General features: G+C 48.3%; 1 protein-coding gene across 2 annotated transcripts in view; it reads right to left on the reverse strand.

Annotated features, from left to right (window-relative positions):
- Positions 1-16095, reverse strand: part of SLC35B4 (solute carrier family 35 member B4) — a 28254-nt gene extending 12159 nt beyond the window's left edge. Inside the window, exons 1-8 of one of the 2 annotated variants that reach the window (XM_048836714.2) lie at positions 15940-16093; positions 7991-8104; positions 7106-7208; positions 6040-6089; positions 4852-4933; positions 2933-2993; positions 1618-1727; positions 905-980 (exon numbers count right to left, since the gene is read on the reverse strand). In XM_048836714.2, coding sequence (XP_048692671.2) covers positions 905-980; positions 1618-1727; positions 2933-2993; positions 4852-4933; positions 6040-6089; positions 7106-7208; positions 7991-8104; positions 15940-16016 — 673 coding nt within the window. In that variant the 5' untranslated portion in view covers positions 16017-16093. Of the gene's footprint in view, positions 1-904; positions 981-1617; positions 1728-2932; positions 2994-4851; positions 4934-6039; positions 6090-7105; positions 7209-7990; positions 8105-15939 lie in introns of both variants that reach the window. The other variant, XM_048836713.2, reaches the window with a different exon arrangement.
- Between the last annotated feature and the right edge of the window lie 947 nt (positions 16096-17042).

The raw sequence follows: 17042 nt of genomic DNA on the forward strand, positions 1-17042 counted from the left end.
TGCCGTGCCCTGGCTCCTCTCCCCTCCCTTCCCAACCAGAGCCTCCTGCATGCCAGGAAACAGCTGCTTGGGAGGTGCAGGGAGGGAGGGGGAGGCGCTGATTGGTGGGGCTGCCCGTGGGCGGGAGGTGCTGGGAGCAGGGAGCTGGTGATGTATTACTGTGGCTCTTTGGCAATGCACATTGGTAAATTCTGCCTCCTTCTCAGGCTCAGGGGGGCCACCCCTGGGCTAGATCCTCAGCTGCTGTAAGCCTCTGCAGCTTCATTGATTCCAATTTCATAGCTACGCCGATTGCAACCAAAGAATCTGGCCTGTTTTGTGCTCATGCCCTGCCCCATGCCAAGGCATCACTTATGTGAATGGTTTAATGAAATCTGTTATCACTTGATTTTCTGAATGGGGAGGAAAAACAGCCCTTCTTTTCCGCTAGATAGAAGGATTTTCATTTTTACATGGCTGTGATTGACGAGGGAAGATGAACTGTGTGTTACGGGGAACCTGTTTACGAAACATCATGTAGAAAAGTTTTTGGCTGTCAGATAAAATTGGGGATCTGTGTATGTGAGGTGGGGCTTATTTAACAATAACATTCACCAGTTTTCAGGTTTCACTTCTGCATGTAAGTAACTTCATGCACACAAAACAGACCCACTGATTTTGACGGGATTACTGATGATAGATAAAGTTAAGCATGGGTGTATTAGCAGGGTTGGGAACTTGACGAGTTTCTAATCCCTCTGCTGGGTTAAAGCATTCTTCATAGCAATCCACAGATTTAAGTTCAGAAGGGAGCACTGTAATTACTTAGGCTGACCTACATAACCACCAGCCAGAGAGTCTCACCCAGAGATTCCTGCACTGCAGAGAAGCAACAAGTGCATCGACTTGCACAAAGAAAACTCACCAGACTGGCTGAAGAGAACAGCATGGGCGTAGATGTCCGGAGCGAGGAGGAGGAAGCCAGGGAGGGGCAGGGCATGCTATGGCAAGAGACAGAAATTCAATGCAGAGATTTAAACTGACACCATTCAGAGAATCCACATCAGTACAGGGAGCCAGTGTATGTGCATTTCAACTAATATTAAAGGACAAATGCTTTAACATACTAATTGCCACTACGAGGCTGCCCGTGTATAATCTGAGCTCATGTACAGTTTATCCATCTCTCCGACCCCAAGTGAAAATGATCAGTCACTCTTGGAAGACCAGTCCAGGATTACGACAGGATGAAATGCATTCACTGACCCAACCCTCAAGTTCTAAAGGGCTGAACACCTGAGCGAGAAGCTTGGGGACAGTTTTTGATCAATGCAGGCCTCATTTCCCCTACCCCCTCTACAGTATAGTAACCTGGCATCATAGGACTTAAAGATGGGAAAGGACCTATTATAAAATCATCATGCAGGATTATTTCCTACAAAACATTTCCTACCGCCGAGCACCGCCAGGGATTGCCCTCATGGCTCTGACCATAGGATCAGGGCCTTCAGGTCTGGATTCTTTCTAAAAAAAGGTTCCATCCGGGCCAGTGGCTCTATCGCATAGAGCAGACTAGAACACTGCATGAAATGTATATTTGAAATACTTTGGTTTGAGATAAAGCCAGCCGTTGCTTACGTTGTAAAACAGTGCCTCCTTGGAATGCTTTCCAAACTGTTTGTAGATGGTCTCTTGAAAGATCCCCATTCTGGCTGACATCAGGAGGGCGAAGGTCAGTGCCACGATTCCTGTAACACAAAAGCAGCCTTACTGTCTTGCCCCAGAGCTTAATAAACCTCACGTCAATCAGCGTAGGCAGATCTCCAGGGCGTGACTCGAAACGCAAGAGAATGGGAAAGCCGACAAGAGACTGGTGCCGCAGCCAAAAGATGTTGGGGCCTTTGACTATTTTACCCATGTGACTTAGGCGCTACGTCTCATGGAAAGCCAATAGGGTTTAAGCACCTAAGGCCCATTTTCAAAAGTGATTTCGCTGCTTTAGATGATGTTACCCCCTTGACTGATATCAAAATCTAAAGCCAGCCCCTAGATGGAGTTACTGCCCCACATGCAAAGAGACTAGTGATGATATTGGGTTCCTCAAGATATCAACCCCAGCCACTAAAAGCAGCCAGAAAGTGAAGACTGGCCATATTAAACTCTTCAGTGCCAGTTTTCTAAAAAGGCTCCTCCATGGTATATCAGACCCATAAAATACAACCAAGCTTGTAGGTAACTGCTCCCTCATGGGGTAGTCTGCAGCACCTGGGTGAACAAGAAGGCCCTCTATTGTAGGGAGGAATTGGGCCAATACTGTCGGCATACATATGGGGCCAAATACATGCCTGGTTTAAACCTGCTGTAGGCAATGGAGTGACACCCAGGACTGAGACTGTCCTTTGATCTCTAAGCAATTCTTTTACTCCCCCTTCAGCTTCAGCGGATGACGGGATGCTGCAATATTTTCAGAAGCCATCATTTCTTGGGTTATTCTCCCATGTCTCTTTCCTACAGGGAGTCTGCTTTACAGAGTTAGGCCCAGATTCTAATCTTGGTTACATCAGTGGCACCTGTCGAATGGAGATCAGACTCTGCCCTGTTTGTACTTAATATGAATCTCTCAAATTCACTGCTGAAAAGTAACCTGGGAAGAGACCTGATAAAGGAGCAACCCAGCTCCGTCACTAACCCACACGAATACTTTGGATACTATTTTTGACCAGCTGGTTGCAAGCAGCTTTTTGTGATAGGCTTGTATCAACAGGGTGAGAGAGGGCAACGTGATTCTGCTTAAATTGATAGCAGAAATGCAACTGATCCCTGGAGCCGGGCATCCCACCGCTCTCTGCTGCCGTGCAGTTTAAGCACGGCTGCAGGCCTGGAGATCAGCCCCATGAAAGCAACTTCGACCAACATAATTGCAAAGCCAATTAGCGTCACTGCACTTACAGACCTAACAGCCACCACATGAAGACATGGAGTCCGTCCGCTTCACTTAAGCTGGATTTAGAAGCCTACGGAAGGTGGGGACAAGAGAGTCAGATCATTATAATGGATGCAGTTTGGCAGTTTTCAAGGGACTAAGTTTGTCTCTCTGTTCCCAATAGCTGATGGATTGTGTTCCAAACCTACATACACCCAGGGTATCGAAGACAGCCCGGAGTGTCCTTCCTCTGCACCTGTAAGTCCCTTCACTGGTTACAGAGAGTATGTGCTAGTTCTGGCTTTCACCCCTGCTTTAGTGAAATTGGTGGGGTATGGACAGAAGATCAGCAAAGCATCCCTTTCAAAGAAACACACTGGCTGAAGACATATGTCGCTTCCCCTCCCCTCCCTTTATCCTAACTCTTGACTGACTGTGTGAGTTATGATGAAGCGGGTATTTTGGGATATTTGTTGTATTTGGAAAAAATAATCAGTTACCAAGAATACTACAAAATGCTAAACGCCCATTTTTTCATGCTTTGTGTGTATAAAAAGATCTTCTACACTTTCCACAGTATGCATCCGATGAAGCGAGCTGTAGCTCACGAAAGCTCACGCTCAAATAAATTGGTTAGTCTCTAAGGTGCCACAGGTCCTCCTTTTCTTTTTGCTCAGAGATGGTGAGCTCCTGAGGAAGCCAACAGGAGCTGCAGGTGCACAGCCTCCTTTGTGGGGTAGAAAACAGACTTATCCAAGCGTGCGCCTATTGAAAATGGGATACAGGCTCACACATGCCGATACCCACGCCTGCACTCCATGGCACATGCCGAACTCACAGTATTTGCTGTGAACCTATTAAAGTTAACTTGGATTATTACTTCTAATCTAGTCTAGAAGTACAGCTGTTCAATGCATCTGGGGATGCATTAATCTCCTGAAATCTGCATTATAAATAAGCAAGGATCCTACAGAACCCAGCCTCTTTCACTGCAGACTAACTGTAAGCAGCTGTCTCTGTGAAAGAGCACCAGGGCTGCTTATAGTTATTGCACAAGGAATCAGGCCTGGCTCCATGAGAATCTTGTAAGTTTTTCCTCTCTACAGGTGCCTGTGAAAGCAGGAGATTGGTCTCCGACCCAGGAGGTCCCTTCCAATTCTACGTTCTGAAGTATATTTTCCCCCATGATAAAGCGTTATTGTCACTGCAAGTCTGCAGTGGGCTTACACACTATTCAAACCCTCAAAACTAGGCCAAATTAAATCAGTTTTCACCAAGACCCTGGAAGGGGCATCTCTCTAAGACCTATCTCCATGGTCAGTTTCAATTTTCTGGACTTACCTCTTTAAAACCTGTTAAACCAAGAAGGAAAAACCTAAAACAAGAAAAGTTGCACACGTGTGTGCATTCTCCTTACCCCAAAACCACACTCTCCTTGCTCACAAAAAATTGCCATCCTGTTTATGCTCAAACTTACCCAAAAAAATAAAAATCACACTTGGTTTTGGGCCAGGCCTGGAAAATTCTAGTTTGAAAAGTGACCAGTTCTGGAAGCTGAGAGCAAGGTTTTTAGATAAGCCACTGCCACTCTAAGCAAAGTCACCACAATGGTTGTGCAACAGGTAATAATCAAATATATTAACCCCAATAATTCTGTTTCCTCTGCAGGTGAAAGTAACTTGATATTCAGTGTGCCCCTTGGAAAAGAAAAAACTAAGCAGCATGTCATAAAAGGCACCTTGAACTAAAAAATAAAAAAAAAGGGAAGGCCAGCAAAAATCAGGTGTCTGACTGTGGGAAAGCTCTCTAGGGAAACAGACAAAAATAGGCAGTGTACTTCCTTCCCATTGATACAAAGGGAATTGCCTGATTAAGGCATCCGTGGCAGCTCCTACTGTTAATAGGGCTCACAGCTGCACAGACTCAGACACTTGAAAAGCATTCCTTACCACTTGCTTTGCAGACATTAAAGTGCAGATAAAGATCCCCATGGACACCAGGGCTATGGATGTGTATTTAGACACACTGTATCTGCAACAAGAGAAGAACAGAGAGACTTCAGCATTCTAGTCTCCCCTTTCCAAGCTGGGAGCTTTCACCCAATGCTGCACTGAAGAGGCATTAGGCCTGATTCTGCTCAGTTACCTTGGTGTAAGTCTGGAGTAACTACTGATTGGAAACTGTTGAACAGAAGATCCACGGAAAAGCTCTTTCAGTTCTAGCCCTTTCCATGCTCAAAAATTTAAGTGCTCTCTTTCCAAGAACTAGTCCAGGACCAAAGGGTTCCTAGCCCCACTAGATCACAAGATAGGGAGCCTTAAGATCATGTAATTCTGATTACTCTCTTGCTGAGCCACTTACTTTTCATTCGCTAATACCCACACACAGATGGAAAGGTCAGCAGAAAAGAGCTCTTATGGCAAAACCTAGCCTCACTCCCGCCTGGCCCAGCAGCATGTCTCAAGCCCTGGTTCATCAGTGCTAACAGTATCTTTTACATAAACCAGCCACTGGAGGGGGACAAAGACCCACACGCTCCTATTGCGGCAAAACCAAAAGCTTCTTGAAAAATATTTAAGCCGATACCCCACATGGAAGGGAGTCCTACCCAGGCCTCAGCTGGAAGGCTGGTGGCTGCAAAGGGAGTGACAAGGGCTACTGAGTGACAAAGCACTCTCTTCCCTGTCGCTCCTCAGCCACTTACAGTCACACGGCCAGCCCATGAGCAGCAACCTGGGATCAACTCTCCTTAACTACTTACCTATCAGTAAGGGGTGATATAGGGCTTAATCGATTAATGATCATAAAACACTGTGCAGCTCAGACAGAAGGTGGTACAGAAATGCAAAGCAGTGGTACTGAAATGCTCCCCCTTCAGATACAGCTGGAGCACCAATCCCAGCTTTGATATGGACTCCCTCCCTGACTTCTGGCAAGTCACTTACCTTCAGTGCCTCAGTTTCCCCATCAGTGAGAGGAGGAGAACACTTACACTGGGGGATGACAGATCAAGTCTGAAGTGCATTGCAGATGAACAGGTTTGCACATGTGCCAAATGCTGCTGACTATCAGATGTTGCCCTGACTAAGTCAATAACATACATTTTTTTTCTGATGAAACTGGGAGGTATAATTTACCTTTTTTTCAGAATGATGATACCTAGAACCATGCTCGCTATTAGAGAACCCTGGAGAGGTGGGGGGGAGAGAAAAGCAAAACAAGGTCAGTGTGTCAGGCACCCGCCCAGAAATAGGAACACATTCAACAAGAAATCCTGTGTGCTCTGAACAGTTAAGTACAGTTCACTAATAGAAATAACAGCTTCAAGATAAGGATGGAGAGAGACCAAAATCAGAGAAGGACTGATTCTCATTGGACCCAGAGAAGAGAAGTAATAGGACTTGCGGGCGCAGCAGGGAAATTTAGGTTTTCTCCTTATTGTATTTACGCTAAAACAGATACAAAGGCAGTTCAGGAAGAGAACAAACTAAAAGAGTTTCTGGCATCAACATTGTGGGGAACAAGCATAGACCCTCTATCTACCTGGGGATGGCTCAGGAATGATAATGTTCAGGTGAGAGAACTACGAGGTTATCTAGCTCAGCGCAGGACTGGTTCCTAGACTGTATCCTCTTTTTATTTTATTTTTTAAACAGTCTAGATTTAAGATGTGTCAAGCCATTGGCCATCCACCGCTTCTCATGGAAGGTTACTCCACAGCTTAGTAAGCGATACCCGATACTCAAGCATTTGATACATTTCCTTTTTGCTTTAATGTAAGTTTACCTTGCCACTTGTTTTGCAGACATTAAAATTTGTGAAACTAACATGGACGGGGCAGCATTTTCTAAACCGTGAGGTGCACCCACTAGGGGGGCATGAAGGACTAGCAGCGTGAGCACACACATGCGTGCTGTGTAAGCCTTAATACGGCATGGTGCTGCAGAAGGGAGGAGGTGAGAAGGGTTTAGTTTTCTTGAGGTGGGGCTCAGCTTTCAGGTGACATCTTCTTACCCAAAAGATCCTGTTTGTACATTTCATGGCTCATTGGGTTAGTACATCTCCCCATGCTAGTAGTTTTATTATGTCAAAGTGAAGCTCTCCTCCTCAACCAGGCCTGGAGGGAGACTGAACAGACAGGTTCCGCTCCCCTGGGACATTGTGCATGCCCACACTGAGAGAAAGGCTGGCAGAGGTACTCACTGATCTGAAGATCATGTGGAGTGGCATGGCTATGTTTAGATTCAGGGCGTAGTTATTCACTACGCTGACTGTGAAGAACATGGCCACCATGATCAGGTAGTATCTGAAAGGGAAACACAAGGGGCTGGTCAGCAAAGCAAGTTGACGACCGGGAAGTTCCTTCTAGATGTTCTCTCATGCAATGCTCAGGCAGCACTAATCTGTGAGCCCCAGAGACTCAAGTTCTCTGCTCATCCTCCGAGCAGGAAAAGCCCAAGCGGTACAAGTCTCCCTCTCTCACGCGCAACAGTGCTCCCACATCTGCTCCAGGGTGGGTGGGGAATTCAATCTCCATCATCTCCGTAAGTAGACTGTTGGTGCCAGCAACGGGACCAACTGTGAACAGGCTGGTATTTAGCGATACACTCGGCACCAGTCTGAAACCAAGTCGTTTCACACAGGCCATCAAGTCGCAGGGATCAGAGGTGGAAAAACCCATCAGGTTTTCTAGGCCACACTGGTGCCAATGCAGGATTGTCCCCCACAGAATAAGTGGGGGTAAAAGAAGAATTTTTGCAAGACTTCTTTCCCCACAGATTTCCAGTGGGCCCCACTCATTACCAAACGCAAGAGAGATCCAGTCCCCTAAAAGACACGCTTGCTTACTCAACAGCTACTAACATGTTCCTTAGGAGAGAAGACTCTGAAAGCAGTTTCCTATTAATAGTCCTGGATAAATGAGTTCATATTTTACCAGGCATGACAAGTTCTGAATGAGGCGTTGCTAACTCTGGAAAACGAATGGGGTTTAGACAGGAGAAAAGGATAAGCTGTTTTATTAAACATGAAGAGATAACAGATATCTAGTCAATTCAAGCCCAGCCAAAGCATTTAAGTCTACTGTACCTTATTGGGATGGCTGGCCGCTTCCTTCCAAAGTTGGCTTCAAAGATAAAACCTTCCACTGCTATAAATAAGAACTGTGCAAATGTCACTATGTTCCCGCATCCTGGAAACTCTCTGGATTTGTGGGGAAGAGAGAGAAGGAGAAACATGACAACACAGAATATATTGTAACTGAATGCACACAGGAGGAGACCAATAGCTTACACACATTCATAGAGCACTTACCAGTGTTTACCATTCTAACACACCAGACAAGCTTACTTAGCATGGTTCTTACATAGCCCTAATCACTGCAGTATAGGTACCTCCACCGTAAATTCATATACAAACTACTCACAAGGATCACTTCACTCATCACTGGGATGTAGCAACCTCTGGGGAGCAGCTTGGCAGCTGTTTAACAGTGCACAGCAACACCACTCAGCAGGCTTAAGACAGGAAGTGAGGTAGGATATCATTTTCTTCTATACAGGTTTTTTGACTGCCAGCATCCTTGTATATCTGAACACCTTACAGTCATGTTATTCACATTGCTTAATGCAGCTGTCACCTGTGGCTCATTCTCTTATCCTTCCCCCAAGAGGAGAACTGTGCATGTGGTGGAGGCTTTGGGTTTGATAAGGAGAGAGATATTCTTTTTTATGTATCTATCTGTGTTTGCTAGAAAAGGCCGGTCAAAATGGTGCACCTTGCACTTGGAGAGGAAGGAGATAAGGTTTAGGATGGTCTTTAGTTCCTGGGGGAGTTTGTTCCAGTCTCAGACTAGCCCCTGAGAGAGCTCTGTCTCTTGAAGCGCTTTACCCTCATGGGAGAACGTTTCACTGTGCCGGAGGAGCAGAGCTGTTGCCCAGAGTCCTCACTCTGGAGCGTCAGGCGATCTTTCAGATATCCTTGCCCCTGGCCACTGAACACGCTGAGAAGCAGGCCCGAGACCTTTAGATTGCTATCCATTGGAAACTGCAGTGAAAACTAGGAAAGAGAAATGACTAGCCATTTGGAATTCAGCTAGGACACCAGCGTTACTTACCTTGCGTTTGATTTTTGCAAGAAGGGCTTTGATCTTTAACCACCGTAAGAGGGCAGTGTTTCAGTTTTACATTTCATCAGAAAGATTTGGGCTACGGTAGCACCTCTGTGCTAGGCCCTGTATGAACACAGTAAGTCAGTACGTACAGTGGCATAGGTCCATCTGCCACTATGCTGGGGCATTTGCTCAGTACTGACCCAGAGGGGAGAAAGTGCCACCTATTGGATCACTCATTTAAATGAAGCTTATTGAGATGAGCAAGCATACAAGATACAGTGCAGTCAGACGGACACAGGATCGGGCTTCATAGAAATAATGAATTTTTGTACCAGGTGTCCACTCCATCATATTTGTTTCTACTTGGTAGCAGGTTGCCACATCTTACAGTTACTGTTGTCGCCTCTTTCACTCCTCTCAGAGCCAGACTCAATTTTCCTTCCTTGCATTTCAACAGGAAATCTTTTGAAGAAGCGCTTTTTCCACAGCTCAGGGTTTGGATGGTGGAACGGAAGATGTCTCCGTTTTACTGTGTCACATGGTTAACAGAGCTGTTCCTCCCTGCACTTCCAGTGTCTGATTGCCTGTTATGGAACTGCAAAGAGCCTATGTTCTGTCTCTCACTGAGCTAAGGCAGTCTGATTGGGTGAGGTTTCTGTGTATCACTATTGTTTGCTGTGGGGTTTTTATTGTTTATTTGCTGTTCTTCCTGATGTACTGGATAGGGTCTTGGTTTTAGGGTTGGTGTGTCTTGAACATTCATTTCTGAGGGGGGTTATTTTATATCACTATGTTACCTTGATGCTAAAGAAGAGTGGATGGCTCATTTGGGCTCTTGCTTTAAGTTGTCTGGTATGGGTCTTCTAGTATCTTGGGTGGGGAGTAAGCATATGGTTATTTGCTATTTATGGCAGTAACTAGGTGTTTGCTCGAGACCTCCCATTCCAGAAATGATCGAGCCCAAACCTGCTTAGCTTGGGAGATCAGACATGACAACAGCATTAAGTGTTTGGTGCACATGGGATATTTAGTGCTGGAGTAGTGTGCTGGGCCCAGGATATCAGCGAGACAATTACTTCTCACCCACCTTGTTTCAGGAAGTGGTATTTAGGCAATGCAGGAACAACTAGAGCGAAGCCAGTTTTTCTTGTTACAGTGTCGGGTTTCCACAAACTATTGGTAGTGATACACAGAATCCAATCCCTGAGATTCAGGCCCCTGCTGCCCGGTTCTTCTTCTCCCACCAGGGACCCAACCATCTCCCTACCCCTGGTGGTCACTAACTCAGGAGTCTGGATCACCGCCAGTGTAATATTCCTCCAATACTTGCCCCTTCAGTGCTCCCATCCCACCACAAGATCTGGAAGTCTAATGCTCCTGCACTAAATATAAAGTCTTGTTGAAATTGTAGAGCTCTGGGAGCAAATGGAGAAACCATAATTAATCTAAGAATCAAGCAATTACTCACAAGGGTGTGACTGTGTCCTGAGGTGAACCAACTACCGGTTGCATAAATCTACTGTGTGTGTGTGTGTGTGTGTGTGTGTATACCAGAATAGCCAGGGCCAACATTCAGAGATTCTCCCAAGGAACTTTGATGCTGGGACAGGACAACATGCAGCTATCACAGAGCATTTGCTAGAGTACATGACTGGCTGGAAGCTGAGATGCAAGAGCAGCCCACTATGCTGTGCCCCTCCCCGCCCAATTGCATGGATGCGGCATGCTGACTGTTGCTAGTTTATAGTCATAGGGGACAACTGAAAGTTGAGTTGACACTTCCCCTTTTCTGACAGTCTCTGAAAACCACCGACCCCTCTGATGCAACAGAGAAACCAGTGCAAAGGACTCTTGAACATATCTGAGCGCTGGCTGTGATGAGCTAAAACTCTGGTGTTTCAGACTGGAGAGGACCCATTTTTCACTGATTTGCTGTCCAGTTGTGTTTAAGTTGCAAACTCAATTAACAGGAATGTGTAGACAAATATGTTGTTAGCCATTTGTAGGTCTCTATCTGGCCTTTACATTTGGTTCACATCCCAGGATTGGTGTGGGGTGATTTGAGAGGGGCTGGGAAAGAGGAATTACAAGCCTGGTGGGATGCCAGAGTGGTCTCTGACTCGACTAGGATTTGGTCATTCATCTAGTCCATTCCCCTTTGCTCTCTCTTGAGCCACAGGAACTCTGCCTCATTGCTCCACAAGTAAAAGTAAGAAGTTAGGGACAAGCCCGGTTCTAAATTGTGTTGACATAAAGCTATTTGCAAATTTTACAAGACAAATACAAATGAAAAACAGACTAACCAGCCACACACCCATATAACAGTATCCTGACACCTTGGCAGGTTTACAGAAAATGGCTAAGAGCCTAGTTATATCAATTAATTTTTGACAGCTATTTTAACTCTACCCAACTAGGCAATTCTCTTTCTTTAGGACAATAATCCTCCAATAAATTTAAATTACATACAAATTGTAAGGCACCAGAAGGCTGGGTGGTTCTGGGTCTCTCATTTTGCTATTACATTAAGATCACAACCCTTTTTTGTTTCTCTTCTCTTCCTGCCTTCTAGGAGACTGAATTTTCACTTCTGGGCAGTCTGGTACAAAATCCAGAATGCAGGATTTTTCCGTAGCATGGGCTAGAACAATGGCTCTCAACCTTTCCAGTCTACAATACCTCTTACAGGAGTCTGATTTGTCTTGTGTACCCCCTAGTTTCACATCACTTAAAAACTACTTGCTTACAAAATCAGGCATAAAAATACAAAAGCATCACAGTACACTAGTACTGAAAAACTGCTTACTTTTTATTTTTAAAGTTATATGGTAAAAATGAGATCAACTGGAATACAAATATTGTACTTACATTTCAGTGTATAGTATATAGAGAGAGCAGTATAAACAAGTCAGTGTGTGAAATTTTAGTTTCTACTTACTTCACTAGTAATTTTTATGTAGCCTGTTGTAAAACGAGGCAAATATCTAGATGAGTTGATGTACCCCCCCAGAAGACCTCTGCGCACCCCTGGTTGAGAACCACTGGGCTAGAACTCATTACAGAGAACAGCTTTTCAGCCGCCTCTCTGCCCATTCCCAATCACATAACTGTTAGCGTCTGGGAACAACAGCAACTGTCTGGAAGAGGTAGCAGGAATCTCTTGAAGCAATTTTGCAGCTGGAAACAACTAGAATAGCTAAAACCATGCAACCAGCCAGCTCTCAGCAGACCATTAGAAAGTGGACCACAGTTTGGGAGTCCTGGCATAATGGACTTGCTCATTCAGTTCATCTCATCCAAGTGGCTGTTCCAATGTATTTCTATCTGTCGTCATGAAGGGACTGGCTACAGTGTCGTGCGCTCTCTCTCTCTCTCTCGCATTATGTATGTGTATATAGAGTACATCACCTGTCAGGCCTCCTTCATACATCATAAAGGAGAAGAGTCCATGTGCCCAATTCAAAAAGGGAAAAGTCCTTTTTGCTGGTCACCTTTAAAGAAGTCTGCAGCACGTTGACATCTTATATTTAGTGAGGATGATTTACCTGCAGTGTTCTCAGGTGAAGTTTCAAAACATGGAACTCAACTCTGGTTTGCTAAGTGGATTCATATGGATCTCTTTCTGATACCAAGCGTGATGCTTTGCTACCAGTATCCTCTTCTTTTTAGGTTATCATCTTAAGCTCTGATCCTGCAACCAGATCTATACAACTCATGCCTCTATACAGAGCCTCATTGACTTGGGGCCTTAATTGCTTGAGCAGGGGCTAAGAGGCTTGAAAACCAATCAGTTAGGTTTGTATAGCTTGAAAGCTTGTGTCTCTCACCAACAGAGTTGGCCCAATAAGAGATTGCAGCGTTGACTCTGAAATTTTCTGGATTTCAACTGCTTGCTTTTTTGATAACCACAAAATCCTCTCTGAGGTTTTCATCCTTTTAAATGGGAAAATCTGAGCTCAGCCTCAACTCTAGCTTAATAAAACACTGCCATATGCCAATAATACTGTATAGCACTTTGCATTTTCAAATACTGTAGGGACATTAAATATAGATTATGTAGGTAAACACTGGCATGTTACTGATGGGGAAACTGAGACACAGAAAGGGGCTGTGACTTGCACAGGAGGCATTACAGTGTTGCCAGCTCTCATGATTTGATCATGAGTCCCGTGATATTTTTAGGGCCCGAGCTCCTTGAGTCATATGAATATATTAAAATCTCTGCTTTCATTTGAAACCCCCTCTCCCCCCCCCCAAAACCCCCTAAGTTTGCAGAGAAAAACTTGAAAACATGACTCAAGTGCACCCTAAAGGCTCAAAAATGAGAAGGCAAATAAAAACATTAAAAAATAGTATTTCTGAGGAAAAAAAAACAAAGACACAAGTGGTTAAGTCAACCATGATGTTCGGTGGTTGATGGTTTGATTTTTGAAAACCTGGGGTTGGCCATGCTGCCATGTACAGGGATGTAAACCAGGATAAGCTGGCTCTTGACACGGACACACTGGTGGCCTTGGTCACATCACATGCCTGGCCTGATTTTTCTGACGTTCTAAGCACTCACACTTGCCACTGACTTCAGCGGGCGGTTAGTGCTACGGCTGCCTTCAGGCCTGACCCACTGGAGTCTGAACTGGGAACCTTCAAAGCTAAAAGCATTGACTGCTACAACTAGAGGTAAACAGCCAATGCTCCTGAGCTAGGGACTGTAACAATTCATATCCTCTGCAGACCCGCACAGAGGGAGGGAGACCTGATACACACTCACCAGTGGGTTATATGAGCACCTCCAGGGAGGAAAAGAGACAGGTCATTAATTTCTTTGAGCCTCACTTTTCTCATCCACAATATGGGAGTCATGTCACAAACCTACCGCACAGGGGGCTTCCCCCCTCTGCTAATAGAGGATTTTCCTTCACTCACAAGGAACAGTCTCTCCACATATTGCCATCATACGATAATGCTCCCATTTGCAGACCAGGCTCCGGTACCCACCATACGCTCTCCCCTTTCTTCTAACACAAGGGAGACCCCTCATGTCCCATTACACAGCTGTCTCCATCCCCATCCCATGCATGCCCAGGGCTTCCTCTCCCTATTATTTAGAAAACTATTTGCAGCTGTGTATGAGTCATTCTGCAGGAGTGTTGGGAAAAGAAAACAGACACCCCAACACATTTTAAGTTGCTGCTCCTGTTAAAATCTTATGCCCTATCGCTTCAGGTGCATTGCCACAGATGACAGCCCCCTTCTCTTTAATGCAGGCATGCATCCCAGGGGGAACATAGGCTCCAACAGGTGATGCACCCTCTTAAATTGCAGCATGGCCAGAAATTGGGGTCCACCCTGGGCTCCAAGCTTGGTTGTTTAGAGGGCCCAGTCACAAGACTAGGGCACTAGGTAGCCATCTAGCTCCACATTGGGGTGGACTCTGGGATACAGGGCAGCCCCCCTGAATTCAGCATTAGATCTGCCAGATAAGGGATTACAATACTGAATGACACTGGGCTAAGAACCAATCCCCAAGGAACACCACCAGAAACACCTTACTCAATGGCCCCATACACAGGATAGATAGCACGATGCTGAGCTATGGACTGAAATCTGAGGTGGGTCAAAGCACATGGTCGTAACAGTGGGGTGCAGGGTGGCCCCAGAAGCTCTGGGGTGAATCAGAGCCCACAGCTAAAGCTCTGGGCTGCCAGACGCCCATGGCTGGGAAGAGCACCAGGTGACAATACCCACACAAGGTGCAGACTCATCAAAAACTGCTTAGCCCCCCCCCCACCCCCTAGGTTCACAAGTGCCCCCAGCCTGGGCCTTAACCTAGTGATCCCAGCATGGCACTCTCCACCCCAGCAGGCTGTGCACAGACCAGACCCCGCAATCCTAGAGTGCTAACAACTCTCTGGGCCAGATGCCCCCAAGCCTAGGGGACAGCACAAGAACCCTGCCCCCGAAGATGCTACCACTCACCCGGTTGGGAGCCCCCAGGCCAGGGACACTGCCCCTCACCCAGGCAGTGACAATACACCTGGCCAAGCAACACCAGCTCAGAAGCCCTGCCCGCCCCCCGCCCAGTAGCCACATCAGGAGCCATACCCCCCTCCAAACCCAACCCAGCCCAGGAGCCACATCAGGAGACCTGCCCTCCCCCAACCCAGCCCAGCAGCCACATCAAAAGCCCAGCCCCCACCCCCACAAACCCAACCCAGCAGCCCTGCCCCCGCCCCCCAAGCCCAGGAGCCCTATCAGGAGACCTTCCCCCTTCCCCCAACCCAGGAGCCCTATCAGAAGACCTGCCCCTCCCCCGCACAAACCCAACCCAGCAGCCCTGCCCCCCCACCCCCAGCCCAGGAGCCCTGCCCCCCCAACCCAACCCAGCAGCCCTGCCCCCCCCCCCCAGCCCAGGAGCCCTATGAGGAGACCCCCCAACCCAATCCAGCAGCCCTGCCCCCCCATCCTCAAGAGCCCTATCAGGAGACCTGCCCCCCCCAATCCAGAAGCCCCATCAGGAGACCTGCCCCCCCCACCCCCAGCCCAGCAGCCCTGCCCCCCCCCACCCGCAATCCAGACGCCCCATCAGGAGACCTGCCCCCCCAACCCAACCCAGCAGCCCTGCCCCCCTCATCCTCAAGAGCCCTATCAGGAGACCTGCCCCCCCACCCAGGAGCCCTATCAGGAGACCCCCCCCACCCCCAACCCAACCCAACCGCCCTGCCCCCCAAGCCCAGGAGCCCTACCAAGAAACCTACCTCCCCCCCACAAACCCAACCCAACCCAGCAGCCCTGCCCCCCGCCCCCAGCCCAGGAGCCCTATCAAGAGCCCTGCCTCCCCCCCACACAAACCCAACCCAGCCGCCCTGCCCCCCCCCCAGCCCAGGAGCCCTATCAGGAGACCCGCCCCCCCCCGATCCCACCCCACCTGGCCAGCAGCTCCAGGAAAACCACGTTGCTGCAGCAGCCGCTGAAGACCAGCCCGACGGCCAAGGCGCGGCGCATGGTACCGGCTGGGGGCCCCGCTCCCACGGCCGCGCTGAGCCTCCGGCCGGCCCCGGCGCCATCCCGCCCTGCGGTAGTTCCTCCCCCGCCCGCCTGCCGTGCGTCCCGACGGCCGCCCCGCCCGCGGGGAACTACAGCTCCCAGCACCCCCGCGCCCGGCTCCCCAGGCGCCCGCGACTTTCCCGCGCGGCTCCGGGCTCCCGGGGGCTGATGGGAGTTGTAGTTCCTCGGCTGCCCGCGCTCCCCTGGCCCTGAGCTCGCCCGTGGGGACGACCCCTGAGCTCGCCCGTGGGGACGAGCTGTTGTAGCAACTGGAGAGGGGGCGGAGGAGGAGGAGGAGGAGGAGGAGGAGGGAGGCAGCCAGCCCCTGGCAGGCAGAGCAGCTCCCCACAAGGAGTGGGAAGGATTTCAGGCCCACAGGTAAAAGCTCACCGGGAGCGAGCCCCTTCTGGGCGGCAAGCTCGCGGGGTGCGTGCCCGCCCCTGGCCTGGAGCGGGAGGGGGGCTCGGGCAGAATTCCTGCTCCCCTCCCGAGTTTTGCTCGATTGCTGGCTAAGGCTAGGCTGATCAGTGAGCGGATGAGCATTAATGAGCGCGAAAAGCTGGCGAAATGCCGACGGCGCGCTTGGTGCTGTACGAGGCACCGCTCTGGCCTGAAGAGCTTACTGCCTGAACAGGCACAGCCTTCCCCAGTTCCTACCCCCGCTTCCTGGGCCTGACCTTGGTGGGCCTTATTGGGAACGAACACCCTCCTACCCTACACCTTCCACCGAAGGCTCCAGGAGAGGCACCTTCTTCCTCTGCTTCTCGCCAGCGAGCAGAAGGTCGCTGTCCTTTTATCTGAGAATGGCCCGAAAGGACAGACCCCAATGGAACAGCCAGTAAAGCCAAAGGCCTTACAGTACGGAGGGGAAACCAAACTGAATCAAAGATCATCAAAATATAAAATCTTACCTAGTCTAAGGTCTGGGTAATGGTCCCTCTAGGGGCCTGATCTCAAGGCTACTGAATTCCTAGGAAAGTCTCC

This window comes from Caretta caretta, chromosome 1, assembly GCF_965140235.1.
Source record: "Caretta caretta isolate rCarCar2 chromosome 1, rCarCar1.hap1, whole genome shotgun sequence".
In the NCBI taxonomy this organism is placed as follows: domain Eukaryota; kingdom Metazoa; phylum Chordata; order Testudines; family Cheloniidae; genus Caretta; species Caretta caretta.